The sequence below is a fragment of the Lissotriton helveticus genome, chromosome 2_1 (assembly GCF_964261635.1).
Source record: "Lissotriton helveticus chromosome 2_1, aLisHel1.1, whole genome shotgun sequence".
NCBI classification, from domain to species: Eukaryota; Metazoa; Chordata; class Amphibia; order Caudata; family Salamandridae; genus Lissotriton; species Lissotriton helveticus.
The window spans coordinates 1,792,023,626-1,792,043,640 of record NC_136059.1 but is presented as its reverse complement, the minus strand read 5'-3'; the positions used below and the strand labels follow the sequence as shown (position 1 = coordinate 1,792,043,640).

Sequence of the window (20,015 nt, the reverse complement as noted above, 5' to 3'; positions counted from 1 at the left end):
AAAACCAATAGCTCCAACTTTCCAAATGCGAAACCTATTGGCAACGTCAGTGCTTGTTGTTAATGGGCTATTAAAGAGGATGTAGCAGAAATCAGTTCATTACATAGGATGGAAATGTGTTTACCACAGTGATTTCACATTGATAACACCATCCCCATAGACTTTATAGTCGGCTACTACTAAATAATAAATCCTATTTGTAAAGCACGAACATATCACCCCCTTAAGGGTTTTAAGGTGTTGGAGGGGTAAAACAAGCTATTGCCCCGAGTGAGCTGCCACCGGGGATCGAACCCCGCACTCCGGAGTCAGCTGCTCTGCCCGCTATCGGTCACAGCATCATAACAGCATGGTACGGCCTTTATTTAGAGTAGAGGGGCATATTTGAGGATCCAGAAGCTCATTCTCTAGCTCAGGCGCAGGTACTGATAATCATAACGTTGTTTTTTTATTGTTTACATTAACATGCTATGTATCCTTCTCGCCACAAGGTGCTGTACACACATCAAAAGACTAAAAAGTCCAAGGTATGGCAAGATGGATCTCTGAAGATTGCTGCTGAAGGGAACAAGGTAATCTAAAATGTATATTTGTTGGGTGGCCTTTTCATGGCATCACAACTCGATAAGGAGCACTCCCACATGTGACTTACTCGTGGAACTTTTGTAGTAATTCTAGAATAAGGTACACCTACTCTCAGAAGAATCTTTGTTAGTCCATCCCTAAGTATTTGTTAACTGAAAGTCTATTAATTCTGAGTTTAGTCAGTATTAAGTGCTCACCCAATTGTATTCATAAGGAACTACATGAGTAATCATTTCAATACACTACTAGAAACCATTCCCATGGTCTGTTAAATACATAAACATTTGATGTATGTAAAAATACAATTATATTTGTGAAAATGTATTGTTAGTGGAAACTTGTCTAGCACTGTATGGCACCATGTGGACTGAAAGGCAGAAACATAAAGGAATGAGTGTAGTAATGGTGCCAGTGCTAAGGTCAGGACGGGATATGGAACCTAACATTCAGATGAGGACAAAGTGTGGCAAATAAAGTAATGTTCTTTTACAGCAGGTTAAGGACTGGAGAAACTGGTCTCTCTTAGTTGTTTGTTTCAGTTTAGTCATTTCCCAAGATAGTAGGGCAAGCAACGGTACCTGCTTCAAGCAGGCCTGGCACCAAATTGGCTGGTTCCAACTCTCAGATTGGAGTGTTGACCAGAAGATTACATGTTCATAGGGAATGGTATTCAGATACCTATTACAGCAAGTGTAGAGTTGGTAGTTGGCCCATGCCCAGAAGCCCAGTTTAGAGTATATGCTTTAACTTCGGGCAGGGAGGCCCCAGAGTATAAGACCGCATCTGTGGGGCATTCGAAAAGTGGGCTACTCATAAGCACTAGACAGGGTAACGACTGTCCATTTGTACACAAGTTGAATCAACTGGTGCACACTAGTGGGTCATATAGCTGGCCCTCCAGTTTAGTGAGAGCAGTAGGGATAGAGTCCTGTTTTTTTACAAGCACACAATGTACTAGGGTAATAAGGGTGCTCCCTACCAGCGAGAGTAGTCTAGGAAGACCGTCTGTTTAGTCATAGAATCAGTAACTGAGTCATTGGGTCCTGGCAGAGACCCTCACAAAGACAGGTTCACTCAGTTCAGATAGTGCATGGTGTCTTTTATAGAGCCTTCTAGAAGTAGATTCCTTACCTTTTTTTAATTTTTCCAGGAGTCAGACTGGAACCAAAAGATTTTCCTTGAGCAGTACCCCTGCGCGTAGGTGCATGCCACAGTCTGCTGTGCATCCATTGTTGGTGTCATCTGCGCTGGAAGTGACGTCACAGTACCGACATAGGCGCCACCCAGGCAAGCTGACATCAGTTATTTTCTTTCCGCGTCAACCTATGCTGATCTGGAGAAAAGCTACCCCTCTGTCGCTTTCTGACAGGCTTTTTCAACATTTTGTTGATTTGTTTTGAGTTTACCTTCTGGTGTGTCAAGGAATGTATTTGTGCAAGTCCGGTTTTAAGTCCTGCGGCTGATGTCACCGAGCGATGTCTGTGACGGACTCACACCTCAGTTGTCTGGAGCACGAGCGTGACCACGACACCAAAAAGTGTTCCGATTGCTGGGCCATGGCTCTGAAGGCTTTGATAGAGTAGTCCCTGAAACTGCCATCAGCTCAGCATGCGAATCCGCGGAAGTCGAATTCCCATTTGAGGGGAAGGTCCCGGGATTGTTTGTGGAGCCCGAAGTCCTCCTTTTCCCATTCGAAGTCCTCGGGACAGGAGACAAAAAAAGATGAGTAAGAAGTCGAGGTGGTCTTCGACTTCTCCTCGTCTGTTAGCCGAAGACACAAGGGAGCCTTGGCGTTCTAGGCCTGATTCCCTGGAGACTGCACCTGGGCCGACTCGACACCTTCCAGAATTTCCGAATAACTGAGTGCCCCAGGTCAATTGAAAGAGTTTTATGAGTATCTGCTCTTCATATTTGGGTGATCCGATACCGTTGATGTGCCTTCGAGCCCCACAGGGTTGGAAAGGACCCCATCTGGTTCTGTGCCAGTGGCTCCGGTGAGGCCCCATGGATCCATTCATGGATCAAGACCAGCTACGGTTGTGCCATCCGGACCTTCCCCAGCACTTGTTCTGATGCTCCAGGCAATTCCCCCTTACCCCCCACCCTATTGCCATCACCGACTGCGACACTGAGCCAGAGGGGCATTGCCCCCACATCGGCAGGAGCCTTGCCTCCTAGATCTGAGTCTGAGCCTTAATTTTATTGTCCAGGCCTTGGGTAACACTCAGAGGGGTCACTGGACCGTTTGGAATACCAGCTGTATGAGGAAGAACAGTGTGGACTGGTGTAAGGACCTGGGGGAGGTCAGCAGCCTGGATACTTCTTCAGATGTCGGTCTGCTTTCTCCCCCTCCCGTGGCTACGGAGGAGGGAGCTTCTTATGCAATGGTGGCGTGTAAAGCAGCTGAGGTCCTTGACCTTCAGCTGCCCTTAGTGGCAGTCAAGACTAATCTCTTGACTGAGGTGCTACAACTGGTAGTCTCCACTTCAGAACCCTTGCTCCCGTTCAATGACACAATCACTGACATCCTCTTGGGTACCTGGTCCAAATCCACCACAGGGGCTCCTGTGAATAGAATGATTGCCTGTCATTGCCCCGCACCTGGGGGTCCAAACTTTCCCACGCAACACCTTACCCCTGAGAGAATGGTGTTCCAAGCCTCCACCTCCCAAGGCGCTTTCTCTACCGCTCCCCTGGATAGGGAATCCAAATGGCTGGACTCGTTTGGGGAAAAAGATGTTTTCTTCCACCAAAGTGGCATTGCGGTCTGTGAACAACGCATGCCTTTTGATCCGTTATTCCAACCCTTTGTAGGATACAGTTGTGCAAGTACTGCCACAGATCCTGGAGGAGTCCTGATCTATACTCTCCCAGCTGTCACCGAAAGGAGAGACGTGGCAAAGTTCATATGCGATGCAGACTTGAGATGACCGACTCAGTAGGTAGAGAGGCTTCCACTATTATGGCCCTTAGGAGCCAAGCCTGGCTGAGGACAACTGGCTTTTCGGGGAATGTCCAAGCTTCCCTTATGAACATGCCCTTCGATGGCACCCGTCTCTTTGGAGACAAGGCAGATTCTGCGTCGGAGCGCTTTAAGGATTCTCATGCTATAGCCAGGTCCTTAGGCCTCTCTGCTGCCCCACGTCCACCTCAGTCAGCTTTTCATGGCTACGGAAGAGGCTTTCAGCCATGCCAATGCCTGCTCGGCCACCGCCCGACTCTCCAGCCTCTGCGTGGCTTTTGGCGCAGTACTCTCAGGCCTCATGGTTCATGTGGCCAGCGGTTGGTCAGTCTGCCACTGCGACAGCCGCCTCCAAACCGTCCTAGTCTACCCCTTTACCACCATGGGCACCCAGTTGGCGGCAGGATTCGCCATCACCTGCCCCGCTGGCAGTCCTCCATAACATCAGACAGTTGGGTTTTTTGCCGATTGTCCGAGGGGGCTACTCCCTCCCCTTCGAGACTACCCCTTCCCCATGCCAACATCTCATGATCGGCTGACGGAGGGTCATCTGTCTGTTCTCTGCGAGATGGTTATGTCTCACTTGGCCAAGAGAGCCATAGAAAGGGTTCCAGTGCAAGAAGTAGGCTGTGGTTGTTATTCCAGCTACTTCCGGGTTCCAAAAATGGACAAAGGCCCTCATCCTATTCTAGATCTGCGGGCACTTAATCTCTTCCACATGAAGGAAAAATTCAAAATGCTCTTGTTGGCTCAGGTCTTGTCTGCCCTGGATTAGTAAACTGGATGGTTACTTTGGCCTTGCAGGACTTCTATTTCCACATTCCCATTCTGCCTGACCACTGGTACTGTATGGTGTTTATGGTAGGACATGAGCATTTTCAGTTCACCGTGCTCCCCTTTGGCCGTACCTGCTTTGCAAAACAACAAGGGAGCCCAAAGGCAATATGGTAGGGACCTTGGCTGAATCGATTAGTACTAAAGACAGTGCTCCCTAGACAATATCGGGTAGAGAACAATTAATCAACAAATGCTAGATAGACAATATGTTCTTTGTCCAGCCGGACAGAATTTTATTTTTAAATACGTTTTGTAAAAAGGAATCAGTGACAGAATACAAGTGGGACGCAACTTGCGTCCGACTCACGAACATGGACAAACAACAAAAATTGTCGAAGGGGGGGGTTTCAGGCAAGGGGGAGGCAGTCTGTATTCAGTACAGTTAGACAGACTTAAATTTCATAGCAGTACCATTGTAAATTTTTCACAACGTTTAGTTACATATGGTACAGTTAGTGTCGACGACGTTTCGATCCCTAGGGTGAAATACATGGGATCATCTTCAGGACAGTGAAATTAAACAGGCCTGTGTGCAAACAATAGACAATCTGTTTGTTTAACCAGGGGGGTTACTGGATTTACAAAATGATAACGTTTGTTAACGTTGGTGGCGAGGCAGGCGCCGGAATGAGTGAGTCCAGATAAGCGGCCTGTTAGAGAGATGCCAGGAGCCGCTGAGGGTTTAAAAGGGCGGAATAGGTCCTAGTTTGGCGGCCAGAGCCGCCAAACTAGGACATATTCCAAGCTAATTTCTCGGTCCCTCGCCGTGACCGCTATCAGCGACGACTTTTTTATCCCACACGTCCCTATCAGACCAATTCCCCGAAGGCTCCTGATGTCCGCCCTTTTAAACAAACAGATTGTCTATTGTTTGCACACAGGCATGTTTAATTTCACTGTCCTGAAGATGATCCCATGTATTTCACCCTAGGAATTGAAACGTCGTCGACACGAACTGTACCATATGTAACTAAATGTTGTGAAAAATGTACAATGGTACTGCTATGAAAATTAAGTCTGTCCAACTGTACTGATTACAGACTACCTCCCCCTTGCCTGAAACTCCCCTTCTTCCACAATATTTGTTGTTTGTCCATGTTCGTGAGTTGGACGCAGGTTGCGTCTCACTTGTATTCGGTCACTGATTCCTTTTTACAAAACTTTAAAAAAAAAAAATTCTGTCCTGCTGGACAAAGAACATACTGTCTATCGAGCATATGTTGATTAGTTGTTTTCTACCTTATATTGTCTAGGGACCACTGTCTTTAGTAATAACCCCTTTGGCCTTACCAGCACCCCTCGGTGCTCATCAAAGTGATGGTGGTGGTTGCAACTCATCTGCGGAGATCAGGGGTTCCAGTCTTTCCCAAACTCGATGACTGACTGCTGGAGGTGGGTTCACCCCAAGCTGTTGTTTCCCACCTCCAGACTATGACGAACCTTCTGCACTTGTTGGGGTTCACTATCAATGTGCCGAAGTCATACCTGACTCCCCTCTCAGATGTTCCCTTTTTCTTAGCTATTCTGGGCACAGCACATTTTCGGGCTTAACCTCCCAAGCGGCGATTTCAGGATATTCAGGCTATAATACTGATATTTTAGCCTCTATCATGGTTTTCGGTGAGATTGACTCTAGTGCTGTTGGGCCTCATGGACTCCTGTATCCTGCTGGTAACACATGCCAGATGGCATAAGCGGGCTCTGCAATGTGACCCGAGGTTCCAGTGGGGCTGCATCAGGGGTATCTCTCGACCTGATCCAGAGAGAACTGCGAATGACCTCCAAATGGTGGCTAACGAACTGCGATTGGGTAAGAGGCAGACACCTCTCCCTTCCTCAACCTGATCAATCTCATAGTAGTGACAGATGCGTTCTTCCTAGGATGGGGTGGCCATCTGGGAGAGGTGGAGATCCGAGGACTTTGTTCTCTGGCGGAATCCGGACTCCTCATCAGCCTATTGGAGCACTATGTGATCCGACTGGCATTGAAAGCTTTTCTACCCTCTATTCAGGGAAGGATGGTACAAGTGTTCAGACAATTCCAGCACCATATAATACTGCAACAAACAGGGTGTGGTGGGGTCGTGGGCCCTATGTCAAGTGGCCCTGCATTTCTGGACATGACTGTCACAGATTAGCATATCCCTGGTGGTTCAACACCTGGCAGGTTCCCAGAATGCCTGGGTGGACGAACTCAGCTGACTATGCTTAACGGATCACCAATGGGGCCTCCACCCGAGGTGGCGCAAGGGCTCTTTCAGCAGTGGGGAGAGCCTTGATTAGATCTGTTTGCCTCTGCTGAGAACGCACAATGTCAGCAGTTTTGCCTGCTGGAGTTTCCAAGGCGCAACTCGCTCAGAGAAGCTTTTTGTCTTTAGTTGAGCTCAGGCCTTTCTATACACATTTCTGCCCATACCACTTCTTCCCAGAATCTTCAAGAAGATCAAGAACAACTGGGCCCAGAGTTGCGTACCTGTTTGAACTCATAAGTCACATGTCTAGATCCTTGCGGGTACTGTAAAATTATATTATATGGTTAACCTTTGCCTCATGCTCTGCACTTAACAAAAAACATACATCCTTGTGACTCCTCACGGGCACAGATTGTCTGGTATCACAAGCTACTGAGCATGGCCATCGATCCTCCGGTCAGGCTGCCCCTTAAAGAAAATCTTCTGTTTTAGCAACGGGGCAGGGTTTTCCACCCAAACCTGTCCACTCTCCACCTTCTTGCGTGGAGATTGAGGGGTGACATTTGACAACTTTTGACCTTCCTCTCAAACTCTTGCAGCTAGGTGTCCCTCCACCAACACAGTATATGCCTGCCGTTGGAAAACATTTGTGGCATGGTGTGCATAAAAATCTGTTGATTCCCTTTCTGCCTCCCTTTCTGAAGTTGTGCTTTTTGTTCTTTCCTTTGTCCTGCAGGGCTTTGCTCTGGGCACTATTAAAGGCTATCTGTCTGCTATTTCGGCCTTCTTATGGTTGCCTGATCAGCCCTCTTTATTCAAGTCCCCTATTGGGCATAGGTTTCTCAAGGGTCTTATTCCTCTATTCCCTCTTTTGCCATTCAGTATGCCTTATTGGGACCTTAATTTGTTTTTTACTGTTTTGATGTGCACTCCTTTCAAGCCTCTACACAATTGTCCCCTCAGGCTTCTCACCTTGAAACAGCCTTCCTTGTGGCAATTACATCTACCAGCAGAGTAAATGAGCTGCAGGACTATTCATATAAGCCACCTTACCTCTCTGTCTACTCTGATAAAGTGGTGCTTGGCACAATGGCCTACTTTCTACCAAAAGTGGTTATCTCATTTCATGTAGACAAATCGATCACTGCCTACCTTCTACGCTCCACCACATACCTCTAAAGAAGAGGAGCGTCTCCACATTCTGGACCCAAAAAGAGCGTTGTTGTTCTACCTTGACCGTACGCGAGCGTTCTGGGTGGGCACCCAACTGTTCATGGGGGATGATGGTGCAAAGGAAGGTCTGGCGGTGCAGAACAGACCATCTCCAGATAGGCCGTGCGCAGCAGCAAAATCTGCTGCACATTGGCCAAGAAGTAGCATCTCGAAGGCTTGCAGGCTCATTCCACCAGAGCTAAAGCTGTGACCACTGCGTTAGCAGGCAGTGTTCCGGTCGTCGGCATCTCTGCACACATTTACCAAACACCACTGCCTTGACAGTCATGTCCACAGGGATAGACATTTTACCGTTTGGTCCTGCAGGATTTTCTCATTTGAAATTTGTTTGCAGACCCTCCTCCGGGGATTGTATTGCTTGGGTATTCAAAAGGTAAGCAATCTGCAGATAGAAGTCTCTATCAGATGGTCAAGTTGCTAACCTTGGGTAATGTCTTATCTGGTAGAGACTATATCCAGCTGCAGATTCCTTACCAACTCACCCATCCTACACTCTCTGCAAATGGATTTCTAGGGACAGGGATGATCCCTTTCAGGGCCCTAGTTTAGACATACAAGTGTTCTTCATGGCTCTGGTCTTCTGGCGTGGAAAATCGTGAAAAGTAACGGACATCAGCGTGCCTGGGTGGCCACTATATAGGTACCATGACGTCACTTCCAGCGCGAATGCCGGCAATGACGGACAAAGAGCTGATCGACACCACCTACCGGCGCACAGAGGTACTGCTCATGAGAAATCTTCCAGATCCAGTCTGACGCCTGGGGAAATTTAAAAAGGCAAGCACTCTGCGGCTTGATATAGTCTCTACCAGATAAGGCGTTATCAAAGGTTAGTAACTTGTTATTACGGTACACTATTCTGGCCGTCTGGGGCTGAGCTGTATGGAGCTGCACAGAGGTTCAGGAATCCAAGCTACCCTCGGCCTACAATTATGCAGACGAAAGGTGCCCAGGACCTTACAGCAAGATTTCTCTTCATGATACCGAGGGAATAAGGACGAGTAGACAACTATGTTTTCTGTGCCAGGGTGGCCAGGTGGGACTTTCGTCCCCCATGCACTGATCTTCCCACAGTGAACTGGCGCTTAAACCTTCAGGCTATACAGATGCAGACTGAATTGCAGAGGCAAAGCAGTTAGTTGGCCCTGATCTGACGCAGCCCAGCAGCAAGACCATCCCTCACAAAGGTCTCCCGTGAAGATCCCAGGGCCCAGTCAGCAGGCTCCTGATTTGACCTTTTCTCTTCAGTGTAAGTGAAAGGTTTACTCAGCTAATCCCTGAGCAGGAAGTAGCCCTGTAACCTATGGATGTCATGCTTCTGTCAGAAATAGCCCACCCTTAGTCTGTCATGATGATGCCACCCACACATTATGGCTCTGTGAAGCAAAGAGATAGCCGCTCATCTTTTTCTACATGTGAACAAGTCATGTCTCAGCTCTAACATGATTCAGGCCAACCTTGAATCAAGGAATAAATTAGTGAGGCAGTCTGCCCTGGAGTCTATCATGGTAGGGTGCAGACATAATCCTCCCCATCTTGGATTGGGCTAAGAAGGTACCATAAAGTGGGATATTCCTCCTCGTTCCCTTTGGATTGGCCGAGTCCAAACAATAGGCAATCATGCGACTCCTTCCCTGGTACTGGGACCAGGGAGCTCACAACCCTCTGTCAGGCAAGAGTTTTACTGCCACCTTCTGTAAATATAATACATTAATATTATAAAGATGATGCCTGTCTCACCTGTGGGCTCTCCTAGCAGAGCATAGCTCTACATGTGTGACATGTCCTGCCCTAGTAGCCAGGACCCCAGCTGTGTCGCCTTTAAGCCCAAGCTGATTTATCCCTCTCCTCTTTTAGCTGATCTAATGGGACGCTGGCTTGACAGGCCCTGTCTTTCTGTTAGGATGGAAGTGAGTACTCTGACCTGCTCCAGCATAGCTTTGCTGCTGAGTCTGTACACAGTCCGGCAGTGCAATAGCAGTGTTCAGCACTTGCCAACACTAGAAACGTGTAGGTAATAGTAGGAGCTGGCCAACAGACTGGCTTTGAGGTCCCCCTGCCCAGCAAAGCTCTCATTACAAGTATTAAGCAAGGCCCTACGACAGGTACATTCATCAGACCAGATTTCCGCTTCCCAACGCTGATGCATGGCGGCTCTCATTGAACTCCTACTTACATATTTACATGTTCAATCTATCCCCTCTTGCGACAACGGATATACTGCTATCATCAAACATTGGGGGGCGAATGGTTTGCGGTCCGCACATTCAGTAGTGCCCTCCTAATCTTGCGCGAAATATTGTAAAGCAGTTAATAAAAGTTTATGTGGTGGGGTGCTTCTCTGGAGCCTAACCGACACAGCTCTGCCATAACTTCCGTCTCTCCATTGCAGAAGACTGGAAATGAAGTGAGATGCCCATGACATAGATGTTTAGTGTGACATCTTAGCTGCACAGAGCCACTGATCCCAATGTGTCAGAGCGTAGTGATGAATGCTGGCAAAAGTAACAGATATAGTGCTCTGTATGACATGGGTGCTTTCAACGCAGCTACGAGTGCCATGAGATAAAGGTGTGCTTCACTCACTGGTGGGAGTGCCGGGGATAGGCATGCACTATTGGGAAAGAACTGGAATGCTGTAAGAGTTGGTTGGAGGGATAATGGCAGGTGGGTGCCATACACGTTCTAAGGATAATGTTGAGGCCTGTTTTACTTGTGGAGCTGTGTCCTTTATAATTTGTAAGCCTTGTATCCCTCTTTAGGCCAACTTGTTCGATGATAAGGGACAACGTCTGGAGAGTGTTTTCCTGAAAGATCGTAAGGTATGTTAAATGCTTCATCAGTACATTTATTTATCACTTCCAGGAATATTTAATGTGCTATTGATGATGTGCCAAATTAGTACTGCATGGTTGTGTTAGGTGTTAGTATGAGAATCTGATCTAATATTTGTTTTCGTTTGTATTACATCTGTGTGAAAGGAAGAGGCAGAGATTGTGGTAGTTGGTAGAGAGGGCAAAAGAATAGAACTGGTGTGACCGAGTTGGCAATTGATTATTTGAACTCTAGTGTGTTGTGGTTCACTCATTCATAGACGTAAGTGATTTTTATTGTATTGCTTGTCTTTTTATTGAGCATTAGTCTACTTTCGCTACTCTCATCGGCTTGAAAATGGTGTTTTCAATGCAACATGTTTCCTGCTGAGTTGTGTCCAGTACCAATTGTTTTAATAAGTCTATTGGTTAAAGCACCAATTTGATATTGCAGCCTGTTGCTTGTTACTACAGCTCGATTCCTGTTATTATAATAAAATGCAAATGGAAATAAATTAACATGATCAAAATAGAGGACATAGCCCTTTTGACAAGGCAGCCCATTCAGATTAGCATATGCTCTTCCTGAAGTTTCACTCTAGAGATGCCATCTGTTCTCTTCCTCCAGTGCCAGTCTCTCAATGGGTTGGTATACAAGATAGGGACCCTGGTCTGAAGAAATCCTACATCTGACACAGTAGTTTATCTTCAGTGGAAGATACATTTGTGATGTTCTTGAGATCTGACAAGACATTAAAGTACTGCAGAAAGAAATAGACACTTGTGATCCTAGTTACTTTATTTCTAAATCTGATCCAGAGGAATCCTCACACAGTTTAGAACAATCCATACTTTGCCTCCGGAAGCCAGTAGGAATCCATTAGGATGCAAAAAGCTTTTATAACCTCCATTAGGATGCTAATTACTTTTTTATATCTTCTAAGTGAACTGTCAAAGTGGTACTCTCTGAGATGAAAGCATCAGTCTGGTGGCTTAAAGGGCCATCTTGTGTAGATACACTGCTCTCTTTACCTAGCCCTGAATTTGTACCAACCAAAATTTAAGTTTAAAATAAAGTATGAGGAGAGTTTTGAGGGAGCTTTATCTATATTGTATTATATAGGTGAATTGGCATCATTTCTCCTCAAAAGAAACTGTGCGGTTGGTATAGATCATGTTCTTGTAGTTAAAGACCTCTCCCAGTTGTGGAGCTGGGATGAAGCATTGATTATCTGTGTACCTGAATCCCCAGGGCTTCCATTTCATAAACACGCGTTTGTACGACTTCTATGGCATCGCCTGTATGCAATGGCGATGCCCAAGTGTGGGTCCCATACTCACTGTGCCATTGGGCTAAAGCACTTTTTATTTTGAGGCCCAGATAGGCCGAAAACATTGTGAGGTTGTTTGATTTTCCATCTAAAGGGAACTTGACATAGCAGTTTGAGTTGGATTGCTCCTATTGGAACAGGTCTGAAGCTGATTTACATAGGGTTAGTCTCTATCTAGGGTGGCATTGTGGGCAAAGAAAATAGTGAACTGGAATGCGGCCTGAGTAATTAGAAGTAGCTGAGATTAATCTAAGTATTCCGCCCATCACTGTTTTTACTGTGGTATTGAACAGCAGTCCTACCCTCTGCAGCTGGATCACATCTGTTTCTCTTTAAATAAATAGACTGAACCAGCATAAAAGAAATTCCATGCTGCCTCTGGTACATAGCTCAGCACTTTGGAACCTGAAGGTTCGAGGCATGTGGGCTGCTGAATTCATATCTTGTGCATAGATTGCAGCCTAGTGTTGGGTCCGGATGATTGCACATTGTTGTCCTGGAAGAGTCTTCGAAGTATCACGAGATAGGTGGCTCCTCCCCTGGACTACAGTGCGCATGGGCATCGACTCCATCCCCAGATTGTTTTTTTCCGCCATTGGGTTCGGATGCATATTTGATCACTCCAGTTCGGAATCAATAGAAAACTTTCTTTTTGGCCAAAAGGCCTTTACTATATCGTCGGTATTGTCTTGCGATCGGTGCCCAGTTCTGTTCCAGCTCAGTTCCCGAGTCGGACATCCAGAGGAGTCGCGTGGCTCTTCGGCGCTGAAGGCCCGGTCAACGCCAGAGGCCTTATTCGACGAACCATCATGGAACGGAGCCCGTTCAAGAGGTGCACCGTGTGCAACTCGAAGTATCCTCACATCGACGTCCACCCGGTGTTCAACAAGTGCCTGTCGCCGGATCACGATGAAGCCAACTGTATGGATTGTTCTCGTTTCCGCTCCAAGAAGACGATTCGACATCGGCACGCAGCGCGCCAGGAGGCCCAGCAGACGGCACCTGACCCGGTGAACATTTTCGATACCGAGGAAGAAGAGGCAGACGAGCAGGAAGTTCAAGAGCCGATGTCCAATCCAGCAGCGGAGATCGACTCCAGCTACGACGCTGATGTTGAAATGCTCGATACTGAAGAAGTCGTCGACGAGGTAGGAGACGACGATGGGGCCTATGGGGCCATGGAAGATAGCTCGAGCGAGGAGCTATGCCCAACCGTCGAAACGATTCATAAGGCTCAGGTCGAGGGATCGCCACATGGCCTTACCCAAGATCTTACACTAGGTTCTACAGCCTCACCTCCAGGCCCGGCTTCGGACACTTCTAAAGAGCCACAAGTGGTGAAATCGAAACCGAAAGAGAAAGCATCGGTGTCTACGCAACCGAAAGCACTAGAGGCGCCACCGAAACCGAAAGTGCGTGTTGCTTTGGTCGGCTCGAAGTCCTCTGACTTATCGCCGCCGACGAAGTTTAAGAAGGTTATCGACCCGGTGAGGTCGCTAAAGGGTGTCGAGCGAAGACTGGGACACCGAAAACTCTGGTCAAGGTCGTCGACCCGAAGAAATCGGCGCCAAGGACCGTCGACACGGAAAAAGGACTCGGAGCTCAAAAGGTTATCGATCCTGCGCGTCGGACGGAGAAGGCCAAACGCAATACAACCCTCGAGTCCGCGCCTGGCGGTGGCTCGAAGGATCCAGTCGAGTTGACTCAGCCGTCCGCCTCCTTCTCGAAGCAGGTGTCGGAATCGTTGACACGCATTAAGGAGAAGGTTTCCGCTGTCAGTCCAAAAGATACTTCCACGCCGAAGCCTACCGCCAAACCTCAAAAGTCGCCGGCGCCCATTCAGTTTACGCTGCCACCAAAAGTGGTGCCGAAGGCCTTCGCCCCTAAGACGGCCGTCGAAGGGTCCATGAAGGTGTCCACAGGGCCGAAGCCTACACCTGCGGTTGTGGGCACAAAGCATCGACAACCCCCGCTTGATGAGCAGTCGGAACAATTCATCGATGCCGAAACGGGTAAACTTTCTATTTCCAAACGAAAGATTGCCCCGGCACAGCCTATGGAGTCCTACACAATTCCATTGAAGAAGAAGAAGAAGGATTCCACGGCTTCACCCGTTCTTGTCGAACTGATAGCTCCACGTGGCCAGGACACTGCTCCTATCTCGCCCACTTACTCAGATGTTGAGGCTGGGGAAGGTGACTTTAATGAGTACAACTACCCTGTCGACACTGATCCTGAAGATCAACATGAACCATGGGCAGATGCTGATAACACAGGAGATCTACAAACTGCCCCAGATACTCAGGTGTATAACATAAAAACATCGCCAACTGAGGACTCCGCGGCGTTTAATGCGCTTCTTAAAAGGGCAGCCAAAAATCACGATGTCCAGCTCCATGCTGACCCTATTGAGGTGGATTTTTTGTTTGACACCTTTTCCACCTCTGAGAGGACCGTAAAGACTCTGCCAATGCTAAAGGGTGTCTTAAAACATGCTGGAGACATTTTTAAAGAGCCCACAAGAGCCAGGGTTATAAATCCCAGAATTGAGAAGAAGTACAGGCCGGCGCCTGGGGACCCTACCTACATCAAGGGCCAGTTGCCGTTGGACTCTCTGGTTGTTTCCAATGCCCGGAAGAGGGCAAACTCACAAACTACTGGTGATGCTCCTCCCCCTGACAAGGAATCTAAAGTGCTGGAAGCATCAGGGAAAAGGGTGGCGGCTCAAGCGGCCAATATCTGGCGCATTTCAAACACTCAGGCACTCTTAGCCAGATATGACAGGGCACATTACGATACACTTGAGACCCTGTTACAACACTTGCCAGATGAATATAAGGAGGCAGCAGAGATGCTCATACAGGAAGGAAAACTCATCTCAAATGTTTCTATTAAGTGTGCACTGGACACAGCAGACACAGCGGCCAGGGCCATTAATACTAGTGTGATGTTGCGGCGACAGGCCTGACTGAGAATCTCCAGGTTCAAGCCGGAGATACAAACCACCATCCTAAATCAGCCTGTAAACCCTGATCACTTATTTGGACCTGAGGTGGACACACCCTAGAGAAAATCAAAAAGGACACTGAAACTGCGAAGTCTATGGGGGCTCTCCAGTCGCAGCAGTTCAGGGGTGGTTCTTTTCGTCGCTCAGGCAATAGAGGTGTTTCCAGAGGCCAGCTGTCCCAGCAAACACAGTACAATAAGGGTGGTGCGCAAACCACGTACACCAAACAAAGTAGAGGTGGCTATCGTGGAAACAGCGCCAAAGGCAGAGGTCGTGGAAACAACAGCTCCCGCTCCTCCGCCGCCAACAAACAGTGACGCCTTGTCACTGCCCCCCGACCATACAACACCGGTCGGGGGGAGACTCCAACGGTTCCTGCCGGTCTGGAAATTCATCACCACAGACAGGTGGGTCATAAAGCTTATCCAGTACGGTTATTGTCTGGAGTTAACATCCACTCCACCCCACATACCCCCAAAACACCGTCCTATGTCCACAGAGCATTTGCACTTATTGCAGCAGGAGGTACTAGTCATGCTGCAAAAAGGGGCAATCGAGCTCGTGCCGGTGGAAGAAAGAGGCACGGGAGTGTACTCCCTGTACTTCTTAATCCCAAAAAAGGTCGGGTCCCTCAGACCCATACTGGACCTCAGACCCCTAAACCGGTACATTCTATCAGAACACTTTCACATGCTAACACTGCAGCAGGTTCTTCCGTTGCTCAATCAGGGAGATTTCCTCGCAACATTAGATCTAAAGGATGCATATTTTCACATTCCGCTACATCCGTCACACAGAAAATACCTCAGATTCACCATTCAGAATCAGCATTACCAATTCAAAGTCCTCCCTTTCGGAGTGACAACTGTGCCCAGGGTGTTCACAAAGTGCCTGGCGACAGTGGCTGCACCACTCAGGAGACAAAACGTTCACGTCTACCCTTATCTGGACGACTGGCTTGTCCAAGCAAAGTCGGCCCAGCAGTGTGCCGCCAACATGTCCCACACCATTCACCTTCTTCACGATCTGGGATTCTCACTGAATTACCCAAAGTTACACCTTCAGCCCGCCCACGTACGGCAGTATCTGGGCGCGACAATAGACACTCTGGCAGCCAAAGTACAGCCAAATTCAATGAGGATCAACAGCATTCAATTGCTGATACAGAAATTCAGACCGCAACACTCGCTTCCGGCACGAGTGTTCATGCAGTTGATAGGCATGATGGCCTCCTGCATCTTCATAGTCCCGCATGCCAGACTACATATGCGTCCGCTTCAGGAGTGCTTAGCACGTCAGTGGACTCAGGCTCACGGACAGTTGAAAGACCTAGTGTTGGTAACCGGTCGTGCATACAACTCTCTGCATTGGTGGAATCCACACAACCTTTGCAAGGGACGACCGTTCCAGGAGCCTGTGCCACAGATCATCCTAACAACGGACGCATCTCTCCAGGGTTGGGGAGCTCATGTACTCCACTACACAGTGCAGGGACTATGGACATCGCAGCAAAAGAAGATGCACATCAACCTCCTAGAGCTGATGGCTATCTTCCTGGCAATGAAAGCATTCAAGGTACATCTGTGCAACAAGGTCATGTACTACATTCAGAAGCAGGGAGGTACACACTCTCTACAGTTGTCTCATCTGGCTCAGAGCATGTGGAAGTGGGCCATTCAAAGGAACATCTTCCTCATGGCGGAACACCTCCTAGGCAAGGACAATCAGATGGCGGACCTGCTCAGCAGGTACAGCCACCAAATGCACGAGTGGGAGATACATCCATCAGTACTCCACCCGTACTTCCAGCGGTGGGGTCATCCAGAGATAGACCTGTTTGCCACAAAGGAAAACGCCAAATGCCAAAGCTTTGCCGCCAGGTTCCCGCACCCACAGTCGCAGGGCAATGCGATATAGATGAACTGGTCAGGCAAATTTGCGTACGCTTTTCCCCCAGCACCTCTAATACCGCTGGTGGCACGCAAGCTGATGCAACACTCGATGACGCTCGTCCTGGTTGCTCCAACGTGGGCACGCCAACCATGGTACACCACGTTTCTAGAACTTTCCGTGGTCCCGCATCAAAGGCTGCGCCTCACTCCCAGGCTTTTGACGCAGAGCCATGGCACATTCAGCACCCAGATCCGCAACAGCTCAACCTGGCTATCTGGCTCCTGAGGTCTTAAAATTTGGCTACCTCAACTTGCCTCCCGACTGCATGGATATCATACGAGAGGCAAGAAAGCCCACCACCAGAGCATGCTATGCAGCAAAATGGAAGCGGTTTGTCATTTATTGTGCAGACCACAACATCAACCCGCTAGACGCGTCTACGCACAACATCATTTGTTATCTGTTACATCTTTACAAATGCAATCTGGCCTATGCTTCCATTCGGATTCATTTGTCCGCCATAGCGGCTTATCTCCAAAACAGGCAGCATCTCTCACTTTTCAGAGTGCCTGCCATTAAAGCCTTTCTGGAAGGACTCAAACAAGTCATTCCTCCACGGACCCCACCAGCTCCTGAATGGAACCTTAATGTGGTCCTCACCCGACTGATGGGTCCACCTTTTGAGACTCTACATTCATGCGAGATTCAGTTCTTGACGTGGAAAGTGGCTTTCCTGATAGCGATTACATCACTGCGACGAGTTAGTGAACTCCAGGCACTAACTATCCAAGAGCCATTCATACAAATTCACTCCAACCGGGTGGTGCTGCGCACTAACCCTAAATTTCTTCCAAAGGTGGTTTCACAGTTCCATATCAATCAGACTATTGAACTGCCTGTGTTCTTCCAAAATCCTGAGTCGGTGGCGGAGAGAATGCTCCACACTCTTGACGTCAAAAGAGCTTTAATGTATTACATTGATAGAACCAAAGATTTTAGGAAGACAAAACAACTCTTTGTTGCCTTTTCAGCACAACACAAAGGCAACCCCATTTCCAAAGCAGGTATTGCCAGGTGGATCGTTAAGTGTATTCAAATTTGCTATCAAAAAGCAAAGCGCACTTTAACAATCCCCCCAAGGGCCCACTCCACCCGCAAGTTGGGGGCCTCCATGGCTTTCCTTGGAAATATTCCTTTAGAAGACATTTGTAGAGCAGCCACATGGTCTACCTCACACACATTTACAAAACACTACTGTGTAGATGTGCACTCCAAACAGCAGGCAGCTGTAGGGTAGGCTGTTCTAAAAACACTTTTTCAAACTGCTGCAGCTGACACAGGCGGCCGCCGCTAATGGAGGGACTGCTATGTATTCTATGCACAAGATATGAATTCAGCAGCCCACATGCCTCGATCCGAATATCCTACTTACCAGTATGCATCTGTTCTTGGCATGTAGGGCTGCTGACATTCATATCGCCCGCCCTCCTCCCCGGCGCCTGTAGCGGCTGCAGCACTTACAATTACTCTTAGCATGGTCATCACTCACAGTGTTACACTCCATCTTTGCCACAATGGCTAAAAACAATCTGGGGATGGAGTCGATGCCCATGCGCACTGTAGTCCATGGGAGGAGCCACCTATCTCGTGATACTTCGAAGACTCTTCCAGGACAACAATGTGCAATCATCCGGACCCAACACTAGGCGGCAATCTATGCACAAGATATGAATGTCAGCAGCCCTACATGCCAAGAACAGATGCATACTGGTAAGTAGCATATTCGTTCTCTTCCAGGGGATCCTCATCAATAGTCATAAGCATTAGAATATTCCCGCCCATGCGCAGGACCCCGGAAACAATATATTATATGTGCCCCACCTATATATACTCGTGTGTGTATATATATATATATATATATATATATATATATATATAAAATAAGCAATTGCAGCCAAATAAACCGTAGAGCTGAATTATGCTGTAAAGAATTTCCACCATACATGTACCTCTGCATTAGAAACATGAGAAACAACACCAAAGATTGTTTAGAAACTGTTTTAATGCTTAGAAAGCAGTAGAAATTCTTATAACTCACTGAAAGCATAGAAAGCTCCCAGGCTGCATTGCAAACACACAGTCTAAAAAGACTGAAAAGCTAACCTGTAGCTGCATGCAACAAAAACTGACACCGTGCCTTTAAGGCACCCATGACCCCCAGCTTCCCATCATGCCCCAGGTGTGACAGTTAAGTCAGTTGTTCTTTCCGGCTCCTTCAGGAAGGACCCTGGTAACACAGCTCCACTCTTTTCTGGCTTTTCTGACAGAAATTTACTTCAATTTTCTATCCTTTGGTACTTTCAACATCTTGTCAAGTAAGGTTCTGTCTTTTTAGACAGTTTTTTGTGTGGCATTTTATTGTAAAATGCCTTCTCTTTTTGACAACTGTCCTTCTTGTGGCAACAAGAAGGCAAAATCAGACAGTCATAATGTCTGTATACTTTGCTTGCCTGATCATCATGATCCTAAGAACTGTCCACACTGCGAACGCCTATCTGAGAGAACTCTCAAGGACAGAGAAAGAAAACGCATTTATGGACTGGCTCAAAGGTCCTCCAGAGGAAGATCCCCAGAGAGGAAGGGCATCAAGAGGGCCAGAAGTCCTTCAAAAGGCAAGTCTTCACGTCCTTCAACTTCAACGTCGGGCTCGACCCTGAAGAAACATCGAACGGTGGGTTGTCCAGCTGAAAAACGACCATCGACGGCGGGCTCGCCGTCGATAAGAAGATCGGGTTCGCCGCCGCCGTCGAGGATGCCAGCTCCGTCGGCGAAATCCCCTCCGCCACCGTCAACCAGGCGACGATCCGCGTCGAGGGAGGTCACGCCTCTGCCGTCGTCAACAGGGCGGCGATCGGCATCGAGGCGCGTGACTCCTCAGCCGTTATCAACCGGGCGGCGATCGGCGTCGAGGAACAAGACCCCTCCGCCGTCGTCAACCAGGCGGCGCTCGGCGTCGAGGACCAAGACCCCTCCGCTGTCGTCAACTCGGCGACGATCGGCGACGAGGACCAAGACCCCTCCGCCGTCGTCAACTCGGCGACGATCGGCGTCGAGGACCAAGACCCCTCCGCTGTCGTCAACCCGCCGACGGTGGTGTCCAAG

The 20,015-nt window shown here is 48.2% G+C and overlaps 1 protein-coding gene across 2 annotated transcripts in view; it reads left to right on the top strand.

The window, feature by feature from the left end:
• Window positions 1-20,015, top strand: part of ZGRF1 (zinc finger GRF-type containing 1) — an 829,426-nt gene that overhangs the window by 45,139 nt on the left and 764,272 nt on the right. For both annotated transcript variants that reach the window (XM_078676730.1, XM_078676729.1), the window contains exons 3-4: window positions 492-572; window positions 10,572-10,631. In XM_078676730.1, coding sequence (XP_078532856.1) covers window positions 492-572; window positions 10,572-10,631 — 141 coding nt within the window. The remainder of the gene's footprint in view (window positions 1-491; window positions 573-10,571; window positions 10,632-20,015) is intronic.